This window comes from Anolis sagrei, chromosome 1, assembly GCF_037176765.1.
Source record: "Anolis sagrei isolate rAnoSag1 chromosome 1, rAnoSag1.mat, whole genome shotgun sequence".
In the NCBI taxonomy this organism is placed as follows: domain Eukaryota; kingdom Metazoa; phylum Chordata; class Lepidosauria; order Squamata; family Dactyloidae; genus Anolis; species Anolis sagrei.
Window position 1 is genome coordinate 168,215,007 of NC_090021.1, and position 17,556 is coordinate 168,232,562.

Here is a 17,556-nt window from a genome sequence, read left to right on the forward strand (position 1 = left end):
CCGGGCGGGGGGCAAGTCAAGGAGACGTTCCGATGCCGCGAAAGGGGGCGTGGCCTCGGAACCTTGGGAAGATTGCCTCAGAAATCGTCTTCCGCGGCGGAAGGATACGTCACGCGCAGACTATATAAGCGTCGCCGGAAAGAGGCGCGGCCTTTTCGTGCGGCGGCGACGACAACGTGTCTCTCTCTCTGTCTGTCTCTCGCCGCCATGGGTTTCGGGGACTTGAAATCTCCCGCTGGCCTCCAGCTCCTCAACAACTTCTTAGCGGACAAGAGCTACATCGAGGGGTGAGCTGGCCGCCTTCTCCCTCTCGCCCGCTTCCAGGGAGGCTTTGAAGCGAGGAAGAAAGGCCACCCGGCGCCACTTTCAACCGCCATGGCTCAAGCCTACAGCATCCGGGCATCTGTAGTTTGGGGAGGCCCCGGCACTCTGAGGGCCCTTCCACGCAGCCATATAACCCAGTATATCCAAGCAGGAAATCTCACAATGTCTGCTTTGAACTGGGTTATCTGAGTCCACACTGCCATATATCCCAGTTCAAAGCAGATAATGTGGGATTTTCTTCAGCTTTGTGGAAGAAGCCAAGGCTACAGTAAGGCTCCTTCTAGACAGCCATATAATCCACATTATCAAAGACGATTCACATCTGTGTGTCCAGTAATCATCTTCTCTGTATCTACAATTTGGTGATGGATCTGGGCATTGTATGTTTTTACCCCGTTTCCCCTTCTGCTCCCTCACCCATATTGTGTTTTTCGTAATATTTATATTTTAATGTACCAAACATGCCAGGTTTGTATGGAAATGTGACACTATTTCCTGTGCTGGTCAATGACCGAAATAAATATTTTGATTCACATCTGCTTTGAACTGAATTATCAGTGTACACTACCCATTAATCCGATCCAAAGCAGGAAATTGGATTTTATATAGCAGCGTAGAAGGGACCAAAGGCTGTGTCACTAGTTTTTCTTTCTAAAGCTCCTTCCACACAGATGTGTAAAATTCACATTGAACTGGATAATATAGCAGTGTGGACTCGTAATATAATTCAAAGCAGATATTGTGGATTGTCTGCCTTGATATTCTGGGTTATATGACTGTGTGGAAGGGCCTCAGATTGCAAAAAGCAGGTTTTTCCTTGCTGCTCCCTCTGCGAAGGCCTTGAAAGTGTTACTTCCTGTTTAATTGTGCAGTACTTACTTTGAAAGTAATTCTTATAATTCTCCAGAAACTTCATTTTTGTGGCTGCCACAAACTATGTTGAATTTATTGTCAAAGGCTTTCATGGCCAGAATCACTGGGTTGTTGTAGGTTTTTTCGGGCTATATGGCCATGGTCTAGAGGCATTCTCTCCTGACGTTTCGCCTGCATCTATGGCAAGCATCTTCACTACCTCACCTCACTACCTCTGAGGATGCTTGCCATAGATGCAGGCAAAACATCAGGAGAGAATGCCTCTAGAACATGGCCATATAGCCCGAAAAAACCTACAACAACCCTATGTTGAATTTGTTGAGACTCTACTACAAGGTATTGAAACTCTGCAAATGTGCTGTAGAATGACCCACAAAAACAAAGTTTTGCAGTTTAATACCTATGTTTTTATAATAGAACCAAATAGGAAATTATATTTATAACCCAGGAACAAAAATCCTCTCACGAGATGAGTTCATGGTTTGTGCTTATTCGCATCAGGTACCTCCTGCTGCTTAGGTTGGATCTACACTGTCATATGATCTAATTTCTAAATCCAGATTATCTGCTTTGACCTCGATTATATGAGTCTACACTGCTATATAATACAGTTCGAAGCAGATAATCTGGATCCAGAAACTGGATTATATGGCAGTGTAGATGGGGTCTTAGTAAGGCCTTCATTAACTGCTGCCAAGTAGACTTCTACTGATGGTGACCTCCAAGTTATCCCCCCCTTCACAGTTAGTAGTTAGTTATGCCTTTTTTCATAATGGTTTGGATTACATTCTCATATTAAGACAGACCCACAGACCATTGGTCTATATACCCCAGATTTATTTTTCTTAGAATTCTGTGAGCACTGGATTCGCCAGAAAGACATATCCTAGATCAAATCAAGCCTGAACTTTGGAGCCAAGATGATTAAACTGAGACTGTGGTACATAGAACATAAAAAGACATGGCTTGCTAAAAGAGACAGTAAGGCTTGGGAAGATAGAACGCAGTGGGAATAGAGCAGGCAGGGGACAAACTTCAGCCCTTCAGATGTTTTGGACTTCCAACTTCCACAATTCCTAACATGCCTGGAATAAAGGAAGGCCACATTACGCTTCAGTGAAGAAAGTCTTGAGTCTACAAGACCTTAAGAGGGCTACTAGTAAGAGGGTGACTTGCTGATTGCTGATTCTTAGGTCATAAGTCAAAGTTGCCTTAACAGCAGTTAACAGACCCATATTAAACTCTGCATCATCTTTGTAGCCCAGATTTGTTTCTTTCCTGGGTTTGTCTAGGGCAGGGCTCCACAAATTTCTTTAAACAGAGGGCTGGGTCCGGAGGGCCGGATTATAATTTGAAAAAAACATGAATGGATTCCTATGCACACTGCACATACCTTATTTGTAGTGCAAAAACACTTTAAAACAATACAATAATTAAAATGAAGAACAATTTTAATAAATATAAACTTATTAGTATTTCAGTGGGAAGTGTGGGCCTGCTTTTGGCTGATGAGATAGGATTGTTGTGGTGTGCCTTCAAGTCGTAACAAACTTAGATTGACCCTGAGCAAGGGCCAGGTAAATGACCTTGGAGGGCCATATCCAGCCTCCAGGCCTTAGTTTGAGGACCCCTGGCCTAGGACATTTGTTCATGATCATTTTGTTTGGGGTGTTCCTTTCTCCCATAGAAAGCAGTGGATATATTTTTTTGCTCGTATATCTTTATCACATTCATTGCTAATTAAAATCCATCTGTCAATTGCAACACAAATTGGGAAAGCTACTTTGGATTGCAGCTCCCAGATCTCCCAAATGCCATGGCTAGGAAAATCAAGAAATAGTAACACTGTGTAACATTCTTGTTCCTGAGTTATAAATGTCATTTCCTAATTGGGTCTACCATAAAAACAGGGAAAATTTATTTAAACTACAAAAACTGGTTGTTTTTGGTGGACATCCTTCAGCACCATTTTGCTCTAGTTTTTCAATGAATATCTCATTGAGTCTCAACTAATGCAACGTAGTTTGCAACAGCCACAAAAATAAAGTTTCCAGAGTATAACAACTACTTTCAAAGTGAGTACCGCACAGTTAAACAGAAAGTAACACTTTCAAACCAAGAACAGATTTTTCAAAAATTTTATTACATAGTGTAATCCAAAAAACAAAATAAACCAGATGATCTAAAGCAGGGGTCCTCAAACTTTTTAAACAGGGCCAGGTCCCTCAAACTATTGGAAGGCCAGACTATAATTTGAGAAAAAAACCCACGAATGAATTCCTATGCACACTGCACATACCTTATTTGTAGTGCAAAAAAAACACTTAAACAATACAATAATTAAAATGAAAAACAATTTTAACAAATATAAACTTATTAGTATTTCAATGGGAAGTGTAAGTCTGCTTTTGGCTGATGAGATAGGATTGTTGTTGTTGTGTGCTTTCAAGTCGTTTAAGACTTAGGTTGACCCTAAGCAAGGGCTGGGTAAATGACCTTGGAGGGCCGCATCCGGCCCCGGGCCTTACTTTGAGGACCGCTGATCTAAAGCATGTATGAACAATACAGAAGACAAGTAATTTGGAAGTACTTCAGAAAGAATGATGTTTTTACCTTGGGGTTAGGTCAGGACTCCAATTCATGTTGAACTCCAATTCATATCACCTCTAGCCAGTCTAACACCAATCTTCAGGCATGGTGCGCATTTCCTCATCCAGAACAAAATTGTGCCTTATTACAGAGCTTTTTAAAATTTGAATAGAATTACAGAAGATACTTTGAGAAAGGCCAAAAGACTTATTTACACTATCATTGTATCATACCACTAGTGTGCCTCCTGAAATGTCAAGGAATGTAGATGCTGTTTGGATAAAAGCTTGAATGGTTGGCTCTGAGTTGTCATACTAAATAAAAATTATACTAAAGTACATTTGTTTTCTTGTAGATATGTCCCATCCCAGGCAGATGTTGCAGTCTTTGAAGCAGTTGGTGTTTCTCCGCCCCCTGAGCTTTTCCATGCCCTCCGGTGGTACAATCATATTAAATCGTATGAAAAACAAAAAGCAAGGTAGGACTAATTTGGTGGACTGGTTTTCTTTAAATTTCTGTGTTTTATATAGGCCCTTCTGCAAAGCAATATAACCCAGAATATCAAGGCAGAAAATGTGGAATTTTATTCAGCTGTGTGGAAGGGGCCTATGTGTGTTCTGTTTATTATTTATGTTCCAGACCTCACAAAAACCTTAGATTTTAACCTATTTTCAATAATTGTTTGTCTGGAAAGACACTATCAACAGCAGTTGATAATGTGAAGGGAAAAAAAGGTCCCATTTTGTTAAAGGCATTGCTTTATACATCAGTTTGCAGCATCATAAATGCAATACTTAAATTATAACATTTCAACATTGTTAAGTTTCTAAAGTTTCATGAGATGCAGTCAGGCCTCCACATTTGTGAATTTGTGATTTTTGTGGGTTTGATTCTTGATGAAAATAATCTCTATGAATTTCTAAGTTCTCAAATGTGTCTGTGTGATTAGTACTGACCAGAAACATGATAGATGACATCAGGATTTCTAGAACGGTATTCTCTTAGGGAAAAAATTGTATCTTTATTTGTGATTTTCCTGCATTGCAAGGGTCCTTCACCCCTCAACCCAGCAAATGTGGATGTTAGCATGTGATATATATTTTCCATGTATGCACAATTTCTGTATGTTCATGTGTGTGAAATTTACAAGAAGCACAGACGATTTAGGCATCTTAAATCAGGCTCCAATAAATTTGAAGACATAGAAAGGCCTAGTAAGTATTTACTGCCACATTTTAAATACATCTGCAAAACATACTATCCAGTAAACCAGGCATAGGCTGTTAGGAATTGTGGGAGTTTGCCATGCCTGCAGTAAAATCATTGTTTTTGCCAACTGAGAACTGATGGAAGATCAGACCTCTATATTATGTGAATGCTATGTCTTCTCTGCTCTGGACTTTCTCTTGTTTCTGTATGGAACAGAAGGGACCAGCTATGCTGGTTTGGTCAATGTTCCAATCATAACCTGTTCTATGTCTTTAATACCTTGATATTAAAAACTAAAGCTAAGGTGGCTGTCATGGTTTTCTGTAGGGATGATTGTGAAAGCCACTATATTCCTTTTTCAAAAAATATTATTGTTCTTTTGAAAAACAAAGGCTATTTATGGAAATTGATGTCATTCTAAAGAAAAGTAGTTCACATACAGTGTCTCTTCTCTGTATTTAACATTGTAAAAGTAGTTCTTGTTTACATTCTTAATAAGCACAATACAAGAGTGGCTGAGAGTTCACCTCAGCATTTCACACCACCTAAAATCTGCTCAACTATTAACCAGGCTGAAAAATAATTACATGGCTTTATAATGAACTCAGTGTTGTGTTCTAGTTTGTGCTTTAAAGCACCAGGTGGAGCTATTCCTGTATCACATTTGAATGTAAAACCTCATGATTTTACATTCAAGACAAGTTTATTTTTGAAGTTTCTAAGCAAATCCTAAACTTGTGCCAAGACATTCAGTTCTATTCAGTTGTGGGAACTTATAGAGAGCAGTTAGTTCTTGGTAAAATTTCTCAAAACTGGCAAGATTTTGAAACTTTCCTAAAACACATCCTTTGACTGATTTAAATTGGCTGTGTATGCATGTTCATGTTCAGGTTTGCAAACTATCAAGAAGGAAAATGAAGAAAAATATATTTTGCACTCCACTCAAGAAGCTCAGCAAGCAAAGGCCCGTTGTTCCAAGAACCTTTGATATAAGAGATTCCTGCTTACAAATGGTGGTTGGGCTGGGTTTTGGAGAGCCAAACCCTGGTCCTCTTTGAGTTGTGTTTTTTTTAGGTTGAGAGAAGGCCAGTCACTCACTCAAACTGACATACTTCAGAGGGTTATTCAGAGGAAAGTAAGAAAGAAGAGAGCCTTGTACACCATTTTGAGGCCATTAGGGAGAGTCATAGATATGTTCATTTTACCAATGAATGTAATCCTAAATCACATGGCTACCTTCTTCATCTATCTAAAGCTTGCGTATTGTACTCTTATAAATTATAGTGGCATTATTATCGACAGGAGTTCATGATAAAATAGATCTGGTCAGCATTAAATGTGCCAAAATATTCTTCATTTTCTTCCTCTCTCTATACCAATGGGTAGATCTTAAGGCTAGAACTCCACATTTCCTTTTAGCTTTTTTTCTGTCAATGTTGGTGCCCCAACAAACTACAACTCCCAGGGCTCCATAGCATTGAGCAATAGCACTTGAAGTCAAACAGCATTACTTTTATCAATGCAGATCCTCCTTCAGATTCAAATTCCCACTTAGATGTGAAGCTATCTGTCAATCCACGTGGGGAAAGGCATGTACATGATTTTGATCTCCTTTTGAGTAATACAGGATGCAAATGAAAAAAAATGAACATACTAACTAGAGAGTAATGTGTTTTCTGGCAGACCAGTTATTAAACCATTAAAATTGATAGTATTAGTATTTGTATTATTCATAACTGTTATATATGTCAGCGAATAAATTGGTATTGCATAGTTAAATATTTTGTTGTAGGCCTGATCTGTTATATGCCATACATTGACTTGGTAGAATGGCCTCTTTGCATTATAGACCAGGAACTAATCTTATTGATTTGTTCCCTGAAGTTAATGATTCCCTTCCAAAAAGAAAAGCAGCATAACAGGCAAAGGTTGATCTAGAATCTTTCCCTTCTAATGCACTACTTAATTGTAGTGTGCCTTTACATTTGTGTGAAAAAGATCTTGGAGTCCTTGTGGACAACAAGTTAAACATGGGCCAGCAATGTGATGTGGTGGCTATAGAGCCAATGGGATTTTGGCCTGTATAAATAGAGGAAGTTTAGTGCCTAGATCCAGGGAAGTCATGCTACCCCTCTGTTCTGCCTTGTTCAGACCACAGCTGTCCAATTCTGGGCACCGCAATTGAAGGGAGATGTTGAAAAGCTGGAATGTGTCCAGAGAAGAGTGACTAAAGATGATCAAGGGTCTGTAGAACAAGCCTTATGAGGAACGGCTTAAAGAGCTGGACATGTTTAGCCTGAAGAAGAGAAGGCTGAAATGAGATATGATGTCCATGTATAAATATGTGAGGGGAAGTCATGGGGAGGAGGGAGCAAGCTTGTTTTCTACTGCCCTGGAGACTAGGACATGGAACAATATCTTCAAAGTACAGGAAAGGAGATTCCACCTGAAAATTAGGAGGAACTTCCTATCTGTGAGATCTATGCAGCAGTGGAATCTTCCAACTCTATGATTCTATGATTGTAGACAAGCTGAAGTCTGGAGCTGTGCACTCTGCTCCCTTCCTCCTTCCCTCCCTCCCCTCCTTCCTGTCTGTTCTACTTGAAATGTATGCCTTGTCCCCGGTGTTTATGCATATAGCAGGGAGCCTGCTGGGCAGCAGGTGCCTTCGCAACTGGCATCTGGTATCTTTCCTCTGAAATGTCAGCATAGTTAAGTGGCATCTCCTGTTAATTGACTGGCAAAACTGGGATTGCTCTCTTGCAAATAAGTGTGGAGTGTAGGTGATTAGTAGGAGGGCCCTATAAATAATGAAGTACTGTGTTTTCTCTAGCTTGCCTGGAGTGAAGAAGCCTTTGGGGAAATACGGCCCTGCAGATGTTGAAGACACAACAGGTGCCACTGGAGACAACAAAGACGACGATGACATTGATCTCTTTGGCTCAGATGAAGAGGAGGTACCTCAAATCCATTTCCTGTTAAATTTTGCTTGCAGAGATTATGCAAATAGCAACATGAGCTTAGTGGAGTAGTATGGTAGAATATGTTCTACTCCACACTATTTTGAAATGGGACTGTTTGGAGAGACAGGATTTGTAATGACAAATTTCAAGAGCAGCTTTTTTCGAAACCTTCACTGGTGACATGATGAACAAAACCAAATCACCATCTTTCGGCTGAAAATGTGATGATTTGTTTTTTTCTGAATGATCTATTGGGTTAATCCTTATACAGAAACCAGTTGCTTTGTATTATTTTAATATATTCTATTCTATGTCTTATCCTACAGGAAAGCGAAGAAGCAAAAAGATTAAGAGAGGAGCGACTTGCTCAGTATGAATCAAAGAAATCCAAAAGTATGTTAATCTGCTCTTTGGTGGTCTTTAAATTGGCTCACTTTGAAATGTAATTATTTACTGCATTGTGAATTAAATTTGTCGTACACATTACTGCTGTCTACTGCTGCTAGCATATGTTAGAAGTGGATTCTTAATCAATCTGAAGTTTAAAGTCCTAGTTTTAACCAGTACTACTTACTGGCAGTGATATGAAAGTAGTAGAACGTAATGTAGAGAAACTGATGTGATATTTTGCTGCTAATGGTGAAATACTGACTTCTGGTTGTAATTCATGCAGGATTCCACGGCTACTGGCCTGCAACTGTTCAGTATTGTAGCAATTGCAGTATTCCAGCTGTGGGAGATCAGCAGTTACATGTCTTTGATTCTCCTTTCAAATAGGTGGAGATAATTGGCATGTAACGGACAAAAGCCTCTCTTGCATTTTTTTTTCTTTTCATAGTCTCGTACAGGGGTGTCAGGCTCATTTTTATCTAGGGCCACATCAGCCTTAAGAATAATTAAGAAATATCTGCAATGACAATTCGGAGTGGCTCTGGTATATGATTTCTGGATCATGGGATTTTAATGTTTATACTAAAATGATCCTATGTTTTGTCTGAATTCTTAAATTTTATGTACCGTATATACTTGAGTATAAGCCGACCCGAATATAACCCGAGGCACCTAATTTTACCACAAAAAACTGGGAAAATGTATTGACTTGAGGATAAGCCGAGAGTGGGAAATGCAGCAGCCAATAAAATTATATTAGGTTTATATTATATTAGGGTTTATATTAATACCAATAAAAGTTTTATTAATTTATGCATCAGTGGGTTCAATGTTTTTGAATATTTACATAAAACTGTAATTCAAGATAAGACACTGTCCAACTGATTAAACCATTATTCTAACCTTCAATGTAAATATGCTTACATGTCCTCCAATAATAATAAATTGAGTAAAATAATAATACTAGAGTAAAATAACAAACGTAATAACAACAATAGAGTAAAACAATAAATGTAATAATAACAATAAAATAATAAATGTAATAATAGTAACAACAACAAAGTAAAATAATAAATAATATTGACTCGAGTATAAGCTGGGGGAGACATTTTTCAGCCTAAAAAAAGGACTGAAAAACTAGGCTTATACTCGAGTATATACAGTATGTTTTATGTTTAAATGGTTTTAATTGATTTTAAGTTAATAGTTATATGTAGTAATTAGTTATTATGTTTTCTTTGAGTTCCGTTTGTTGGTCTTGAATTTTTGCAATTAGTATGTTGTAAACCACCTTGAGCCCCCCCCCCCCCCACAAAAGAGGTGAGAAATGTGGTATATAAATATAGTAAATAATAACAATTATAAAATAATAATTCAGTTGCCTTCAAAGGGCCGTTGAATCCATGGATGGAGAACCCATGATTACAGAAGGACAGCTATAATTTTTTTAAAAAAATGTTGGACGCTGTGTTCTAGTTTTTATCCAGTTTGGGTCCCCAGACATTGTTGGAGAAATGTTGAAGGGCATTTTGAAGTGAGACATCTACAAGCCCTATATCTAAATTCAAACTCCATTATCCTGACTAAATAGAGCAAACAGGAGCCTTCCAGATGTTACTGTATCCCAACTCCCATCAGCTCTAGTCATGATATCTAATGATGAGGAACACAGGATTGCAGTTCGGCATCTGGAAGGCCACATACAATGACATGGCGAGCCAGATTTGTTTCACAGGCCTTGAGTTTGACACGTGTGGTCTAGTAAAATATAATTTAAGACAGGTTTAGAGTTCAAGGGTACTTAAGCATTTATTCTAGTAGGCTGCACTCCTAATGTCCTGAAATATGGTCAACATTTAGATGCTTTACCTCAAATCCACATGGACATTTTCAACAATATTATTTTCATTGGGTTCCTAGTTTTTATTGGAATACTCTGTCCTGTTTTCAGTGAACTATTCTTTGTTATTGTTTTTTCTAGAGCCAGCACTCATAGCAAAGTCATCCCTTTTGTTGGATGTGAAGCCATGGGATGATGAGACAGACATGGCCAAATTGGAGGAGTGTGTCAGAAGCATCCAGGCTGATGGCCTGGTTTGGGGATCCTGTAAGTATTGGACTGGTGCTGGACGTATCGTAGTTTAGGGACAGAGCAAAAATTATTTTTCAGTTGAAATCTCACAAACGTGGTGGATACACTTTGTCTCCAGTTCACAAAACAGTGGAACTTGTTTAGCCATTCCTGTGAATAAAGGAAATGGTTACGTTTTTCTGCTCTGAATTTGGCTGAGAGTTGTGTTTTGATGGAGTTCCATCAACACTGGAATGAAATGCAGAATCCCAGTGGCTTCTGTCAATCACTCCTCAACTATACTCCATCTGCATTTGACAGTGAGATACCTGCAAGGGAAGGGATTTCTGGAGTGTCCATCCCATTGGCTCTCTTGTGGAAGGTTTAAGAAACTAAGCTAGAATTGGGATGCTGTGTGGTTTCCACAACATCCCAGTGATTCCAGTCATGAAAGCCTTCAAAAATACATTAAGTTTGAATTGATAGTTTTGGTTCTTCTCAAATAGACATCTTAGAATCCTAGAGTTGGAAGAGACCTCATGGGCCATCCAGTCCAACTCCCTGCCAAGAAGCAGGAAAATTGCATTCAAAGCACCCCTGACAGATGACCATCCAGCCTCTGTTTAAAAGCTTCCAAAGAAGGAGCCTCTACCAAACCTTTTCAAAGGAAAAAGGCAGCAAATACCAGGATGGAGGTTGGGGCGGGAAGGCATTTATAGACCAAAGATAGGAATGTAGCAGCATAGCTATGGAGATTTTTCCAAAGATTTCCTTGGAAGGACCTCTTACTTTGCTCTAGTGAGGGCAATTAAAACATGCCAACTTTGTCCCACCTATAGCGAGGGAAAAACAGATAGATCTGCTGCCTTTGACTCTACCAGAAGTCCAGCTTGTAGCGGGCAGCATCCACTCATCCATTCATAGTGGGCACCATATTAAAATATATTTTTAAAAATGGGAAGAGTGGGACACCACTTCTAATCGTTTTTCTAATTTCTTTCAAGCCAAACTGGTTCCAGTTGGTTATGGAATCAAGAAGCTTCAAATTCAATGTGTGGTTGAAGATGATAAAGTTGGCACTGACATGTTGGAAGAGAGGATTACAGCTTTTGAAGACTACGTACAATCAATGGATGTAGCTGCTTTCAACAAAATTTAAGTCCTCATCACACCCAGAATAAAATTGCTGAAACAGTCAAGCATGTTAATGTTTTCTTTTTCCACAAACTGTTTAAAAACTCTTAATGACTTTCAAAGTTGTGTATACTCCCTTCTCCAAAACTAGTGTTCAACTGTTAGGGTGTGTCTGTTATTAGGAAAGCACTTCATTCTACTTGTAAAGGGATATTTTGTTACAAGAAACCACTTAGAGTGCTGTCCTAACTCACCATTAGCAGCTAATGCAGCCTGCTGTGGTGTAATGAGTTAAATCGCTCAGCTGCAGAACTTTGTATTTGGTGATTTGAATCCACAGGATGGGGTGAGCTCCCACTGTTAGCCTTAGCTCCTGCCAAACTAGCAGTTGGAAAACATACAAATGTGAGTAGATCAATAGGTCCCACTCCAGCAGGAATGCAGTCATGCCAGCCATATGACCTTGGAGGCATCTATGGACAATGCTGGCTCTTCAGCTTAGAAATGGAGATGAGCACACACCCAAAAATCGGACTGGACTAGAATTAATGTCAGGGGAAACCTTTACCTAGCTCAGCATCTCATGTGCTGATGCAGAGCGAATTCATTTCCCAAGAACTGATACTAAAGGGAATTTCCAGAGTTCTCTATGAACCTCTTCCATTGCAAAAAATGTCAGTCCCAAAGCAAGAGCATTCTTCAATCTCCTGGCACCGGTGAAACAATGATTGGCCTCATCTATGTCAGTTTGCTGCTGATGTATGAAATTTCTTCCCCACTGGATTTGTAGGTGGGGAGATCCTCATGATGAACAGAGTGGGTGCTTCAAAATAGAGACGGATTCACAGTTTTGCTCTTCCCATTCCACCTTGGATAGCTGTGTTAATAGCATGCCTGCTGTTGTTGTCTTAGACTCGCACAATATATTTTGAAAGATGATGCTGCCTTTTCACAGCCTATGGGCTACCTAATGAAGGAGAACTAATGAGAAGCAGCTCAGCTTGTTGCTGGCTTGAAATGCCTTCTCGGTGTGAAAGTTAAAAACTGGAATGGTGAGGTATGCTAGAATTCAGGAAATTCAAAACCACACTCTCAGATTTGACTAATCTAGATTTGCCTGTATGCCTCAGAGGTATTGAGATATTACAGCTTTTGGTTGTTTTTTTTTTGGTTTTTTTTTTGGTAAGGTGTTTACCATGGTTTGGACACACCCCATCTTACAGTGACATTTGGATGACTAATCCTGTTCTACATATTTATTTATTTTATTTCATTCACTTATACCCCGCCCTTCTCACCCCGAGGGGGACTCAGGGCGGCTTACAGGGAGGGCACAATTAGATGCCCAAACACACACAAGTAATCCAAACAATATCACAATTCAACAATCAGATTAAAACATCAATACATCATAAAAACATAATACCTAAAACCATCTCATGTCAGAGTCCATATATCAGAGCCGTACATCCGTTCTATTCCAATTATCTTTGTCTATCGCCAGGTCCTTGAGTTAATTGTCAGAGTGACCAAAAGCTTGGTCCCACATCCAGGTCTTTAGTTTTTTCCTAAATGCTAGGAGGGAAGAAGCCGATCTAATCTCCCCGGGGAGTGAGTTCCACAGGCGGGGGGCCGCCACTGAGAAGGCCCTGCTCCTCGTCCCCGCCAGCCTCACTTGTGAGACTGGCGGGGTCGAGAGCAGGGCCTCCCCAGAAGATCTTAAACTTCGAGGTGGGATGTAGAGGGAGATCCGTTCGGACAAATACACTGGGCCGGAACCGTATAGGGTTTTATAGGTCAAAACCAGCACTTTAAATTCTGCTCGGAATTGGATCGGCAGCCAGTGGAGCTGACGCAACAGGGGGGTGGTGTGCTCCCTGTACGTCGCTCCGGTGAGCAATCTGGCTGCTTCTCGCTGGATTAGTTGTAGTTTCCGAGCAGTCTTCAGAGGCAACCCCACGTAGAGTGCGTTGCAGTAATCCAGCCGGGATGTGACAAGAGCGTGGACCACCGTGGCCAGATCCGACTTCCCAAGGTACGGGCGCAGCTGGCGCACAAGTTTTAATTGTGCGAAAGCTCTCCCGGCCACCGCTGAGACCTGAGGTTCCAGGCTCAGCGGTGAGTCCAGGATCACTCCCAAGCTGCGAACCTGCGTCTTCAGGGGGAGTGTAACCCCGTCTAACACAGGCTGTAACCCTATACCCTGTTCGGCCTTCCGACTGACCAGTAGGACCTCTGTCTTGTCTGGATTCAGTTTCAATTTGTTAGCTCTCATCCAGGCCGATACAGCGGCTAAACACCGGTTCAAGGTCTGGACAGCCTCCTTGGTGACAGGTGAGAAGGAGTGACAGATTTGGACGTCATCTGCGTAGAGATAGCATCTTAGTCCGAAACTCCGAATGATCTCTCCCAGTGGCTTCATGTAGATGTTAAATAACATCGGGGACAAGATAGAACCCTGTGGGACTCCACACAACAACGGTTGTGGGGCCGAACAGGTGTCACCCAGTAACACCTTCTGGGTCTGTCCCTCAAGGAAGGATCGGAGCCACCGCAGAGCAGTGCCCCCGAGCCCCATGTCCATGAGGCAGCCCAGAAGGATACTGTGATCGACGGTATCGAAGGCCGCTGAGAGGTCCAGCAGAACCAACAGGGACACACTCCCCCTGTCTAGTTCCCTGCGCAGATCATCTACCAAGGCGACCAAGGCTGTCTCAGTTCCATGTCCCGGCCTAAAGCCAGACTGTGCCGGATCAAGATAATCAGTGTCTACCAGAAACCCCTGGAGTTGTGTCGCCACCACACGTTCCATGACTTTGCCCAAATAGGGGAGATTGGAAACTGGCCGATAGTTGTCGAATTGGGTGGGGTCCAGTGATGGTTTCTTCAACAGTGGTTTTATAATAGCTTGCTTTAAGCTCGCTGGAAACTCTCCTGTCTGTAAGGAGGTATTAACCATCACCTTCACCCACCCTGCCAAACCCCCTCTGGCTTCCTTAATCAGCCAATATACAGGCAGTCCCCAAGTTATGAACAAAATAGGTTTCTGTAGGTTTGAATTTGTATGTAAGTTGGAACAGGTACATTTTTGAAGTGGAACTCCTATATATATATAATAAAAGCTTTGGATAGCATAGGGAAGGGGTAACACCCCTGTGGTGTTTGTTTTGCAGTCTGTGCCCCTGTTCAGAAGATTTCACCTCGCTTTCTGTCCCTGTGATAATCGGATTTTGAAAAATGTGACTTGTGGAAACAAGGAATGGTGAGAAGGTTTCAGTGGAGACCCCTTTTCTCCATGATAACTCCTTCCTGGGGTAGATTTCTCTCACTTCCTGCTTAACTATAAGTTGTTTATAATTTGTATGTTTGTAATTCTGGGACTGTCTGCACATGAAATATGAAGGTAAGTGAAGGTTTCCCCCTGACATTAAGTTAAGTCGTAACTGACTCTGAGGTGCTGAGCTAGGTAAAGGTTCCCCTGACATTAATTCTAATTAAGTCCGATTTTGGGGTGTGTGCTCATCTCCATTTCTAAGCCGAAGAGCCGGCATTGTCTGTAGACATCTCCAAGGTCATGTGGCCAGCATGACTGCATGGAGCGCCGTTACCTTCCCACTTGCATGTTTTCGAACTGCTAGGTTGGCAGAAGCTGGGGCTGACAGCGGAAGCTCACACCGCTCCCCGGATTCGAACCTGTGACCTTTCGGTCATCAAGCTTAGCAACTCAGTGGTTTAACGCACTGCACCACCGGGGGCTCCCGTGAAATATGTAGGGACTCCCACAATTAAATATTAATCATTCTGTTATCTGAAATCATATTCAGCCTTAATAAATAAATGCAAGAAAAAGTGTATATTCTGACTGGTTTGCTATAGAACCAAAAGAGATTAGTGAATTTGCCTAATTCTAATAATATCAAGAAATGAAGTCTGTTTTCCAAAGATATAGACCAGAGGTCCTCAAACTAAGGCCCTAGGGCCAGATACGGCCCTCCAAGGTCATTTACCCGGCCCTCACTCAGGGTCTGAAATGACTTGAAAGCAAACAACAACGACAATCCTATCTCATTAGCCAAAAGCAGGCCCACACTTCCCATTGAAATACTAATAAGTTTATATTTGATAACATTATTCTTCATTTTAATTATTGTATTTTTAAAGTGTTTTTTGCACGATGAATAAGATATGTGCAGTTTAAAAAGTTTGAGGACCCATGATATAGACTATGCAGAAGGAACTTCTAGGGCCGGTTAGTACTTTAACTGCATAATTCTGAAGTCTGGCTCTACTATTTCATAAATGGAGTCTGGTAAGGACAGGAAGGAAGTAGAGCTACGTAGGGACTCAAAAGTGGACAAACGGGAGGAACTGATTCTAAAAATTCAAGATAGTGATGGGATAAAATGGTCAAAGGACAGATAGATACTAATTGTTAGGCATGGACAATCCATGGTTCCAAAGTACTTGCAAAACTAGGGGTGCTGGTGCTTTTGCTTCTACAGTGTTGCTAAACTTCTGGTGGTGAAAATTTCAGAACTTTAACAAAACTTTCAAAATTTCATTATTATTTTGTTATTAGCGATTTTTATGACAGAACCAATTAAGAACAGCCATTTATAACAAAATTTTGAAAGTTTTTGTTAGAGTTCTGTAATTTTCACCACCAGAACTTTAGCAACACTGTAGAAGCAAAGCACCAGCACACCCTAATTTTGCAAGTACTTTAGAACCATGGATTGCCCATGCCCATTAATTGTATGTATCATTTAACGTAATTTTTTTAAAGCAATTGGGCATGAAGGGTGTGAATAAGGACCGCAGCCATTTTCCTACAGGTCAAGGTCCTGATCTATTTCGCTCCCTCTCTCCATGAATGCTATGTCTAGATTGGCCCAAGTATCATGTAAATGCATTGTTTTTACTTACCTGTATTTGCAAGGTCATACCTGGACTTAATGCAAGTGTCTGGGACCCACAACAACATTTGTGTGGGTAAGATGGGAAGTGCATCATCATGAGCGTCTGGGTCCCTCAGTATGTGTCCATCCTGTGTTAAAGGAGACTCTGAAATCTGTTTGCCCTTCAGGGTGAACAAGATTTGTTGGTTACAGCTTTCTCTACTAGGAATGCAAGCTCATCAAGCTGTTTGTTTTTAAATTGCTGTTAACTGAATGAGGCTATAAGAAACTCTTGAGTAAATACATCTACAGAGCTCCTTCCCAGCTGCTTTGAAAACAGAATGAAGCATCAGCAGTAAATAAGAAACATCTCCATATGGTCAGAAGGCTGGCTTTACAGCCTAACCTTTTTGCTTATCCAAATTTCTAGCTCTCTGTTTTGTAACAATAGGGTTTTTTTTGGTCGTGTCAGGAACGACCTAAGAAACTGCAAGTCGCTTCTGGTGTGAGAGAATTGGCCGTCTGCAAGGACGTTGCCCAGGGGACGCCCGGATGATTTGATGTTTTGTCATCCTTGTGGGGGGCTTCTCTCATGTCCCCGCATGAGGAGCTGGAGCTGATAGAGGGAGCTCATCCATCTCTCCCTGGATTCGAACCTGCGACCTGTTCGAATCCGACACAAGGGTTTAACCTACTGCGCCACTGGGGGCTCCTAACAATAGGTTGAACCCAATTGTCTCTGAGGTGTAGAAAATGCCTTCCATTTGAAATAGGGCTGAGTGTTGCAACATGTCATGTTGTCGTGGTCCCCTGTTTTTGTCCACCTGGCTATCTGGGATAAGGTAAAGGTTTCCCCTGACATTAAGTATAGTTGTGTCTGACTCTTGGGGGGTGGTACTCATCTCCATTTCTAAGCGGAAGAGCTGGCTTTGTCCGTAGACACCTCCAAGGTCATGCAGCCAGCATCACTGCATGGAGCACCATTACCTTCCCGCCAGAGCGGTACCTATTGATCTACTCACACTTGCATGTTTTTGAACTGCTAGGTTGGCAGAAATTGGGCCTAACATATTTTTAAAACAATAAGGTGCTTGGTTAAAGCTAG

General features: G+C 41.0%; 1 protein-coding gene and 2 non-coding genes across 3 annotated transcripts; all 3 read left to right on the plus strand.

Annotated features, from left to right (window-relative positions):
- Positions 1-138: 138 nt before the first annotated feature.
- On the plus strand, positions 139-11,618 carry EEF1B2 (eukaryotic translation elongation factor 1 beta 2). The gene is made up of 6 exons (XM_060782881.2): positions 139-287; positions 4,142-4,264; positions 7,829-7,952; positions 8,285-8,351; positions 10,330-10,455; positions 11,424-11,618. Exons 1-6 carry the CDS (start codon positions 208-210, stop codon positions 11,576-11,578), a joined length of 675 nt encoding a protein of 224 aa, XP_060638864.1. The 5' UTR covers positions 139-207; the 3' UTR covers positions 11,579-11,618.
- LOC132762255 (small nucleolar RNA SNORD51) lies at positions 8,132-8,209 on the plus strand. Its single transcript, XR_009630141.2, has one exon. It is a non-coding gene; the product is annotated as a small nucleolar RNA SNORD51 (small nucleolar RNA).
- On the plus strand, positions 8,634-8,765 carry LOC132762265 (small nucleolar RNA SNORA41). The gene has a single exon (XR_009630151.2). It is a non-coding gene; the product is annotated as a small nucleolar RNA SNORA41 (small nucleolar RNA).
- Positions 11,619-17,556: the final 5,938 nt, after the last annotated feature.

What these genes read in the sequence shown, in the direction of transcription:
- EEF1B2 (XM_060782881.2), top strand. Translation starts at nt 208, where the DNA reads ATGGGTTTCGGGGACTTGAAATCTCCCGCTGGCCTCCAGCTCCTCAAC. An exon ending in GACAAGAGCTACATCGAGGG is followed by an intron (nt 288 to 4,141) that starts GTGAGCTGGCCG and finishes GTTTTCTTGTAG; the next exon opens with ATATGTCCCATCCCAGGCAG. An exon ending in TGGCCTGGTTTGGGGATCCT is followed by an intron (nt 10,456 to 11,423) that starts GTAAGTATTGGA and finishes ATTTCTTTCAAG; the next exon opens with CCAAACTGGTTCCAGTTGGT.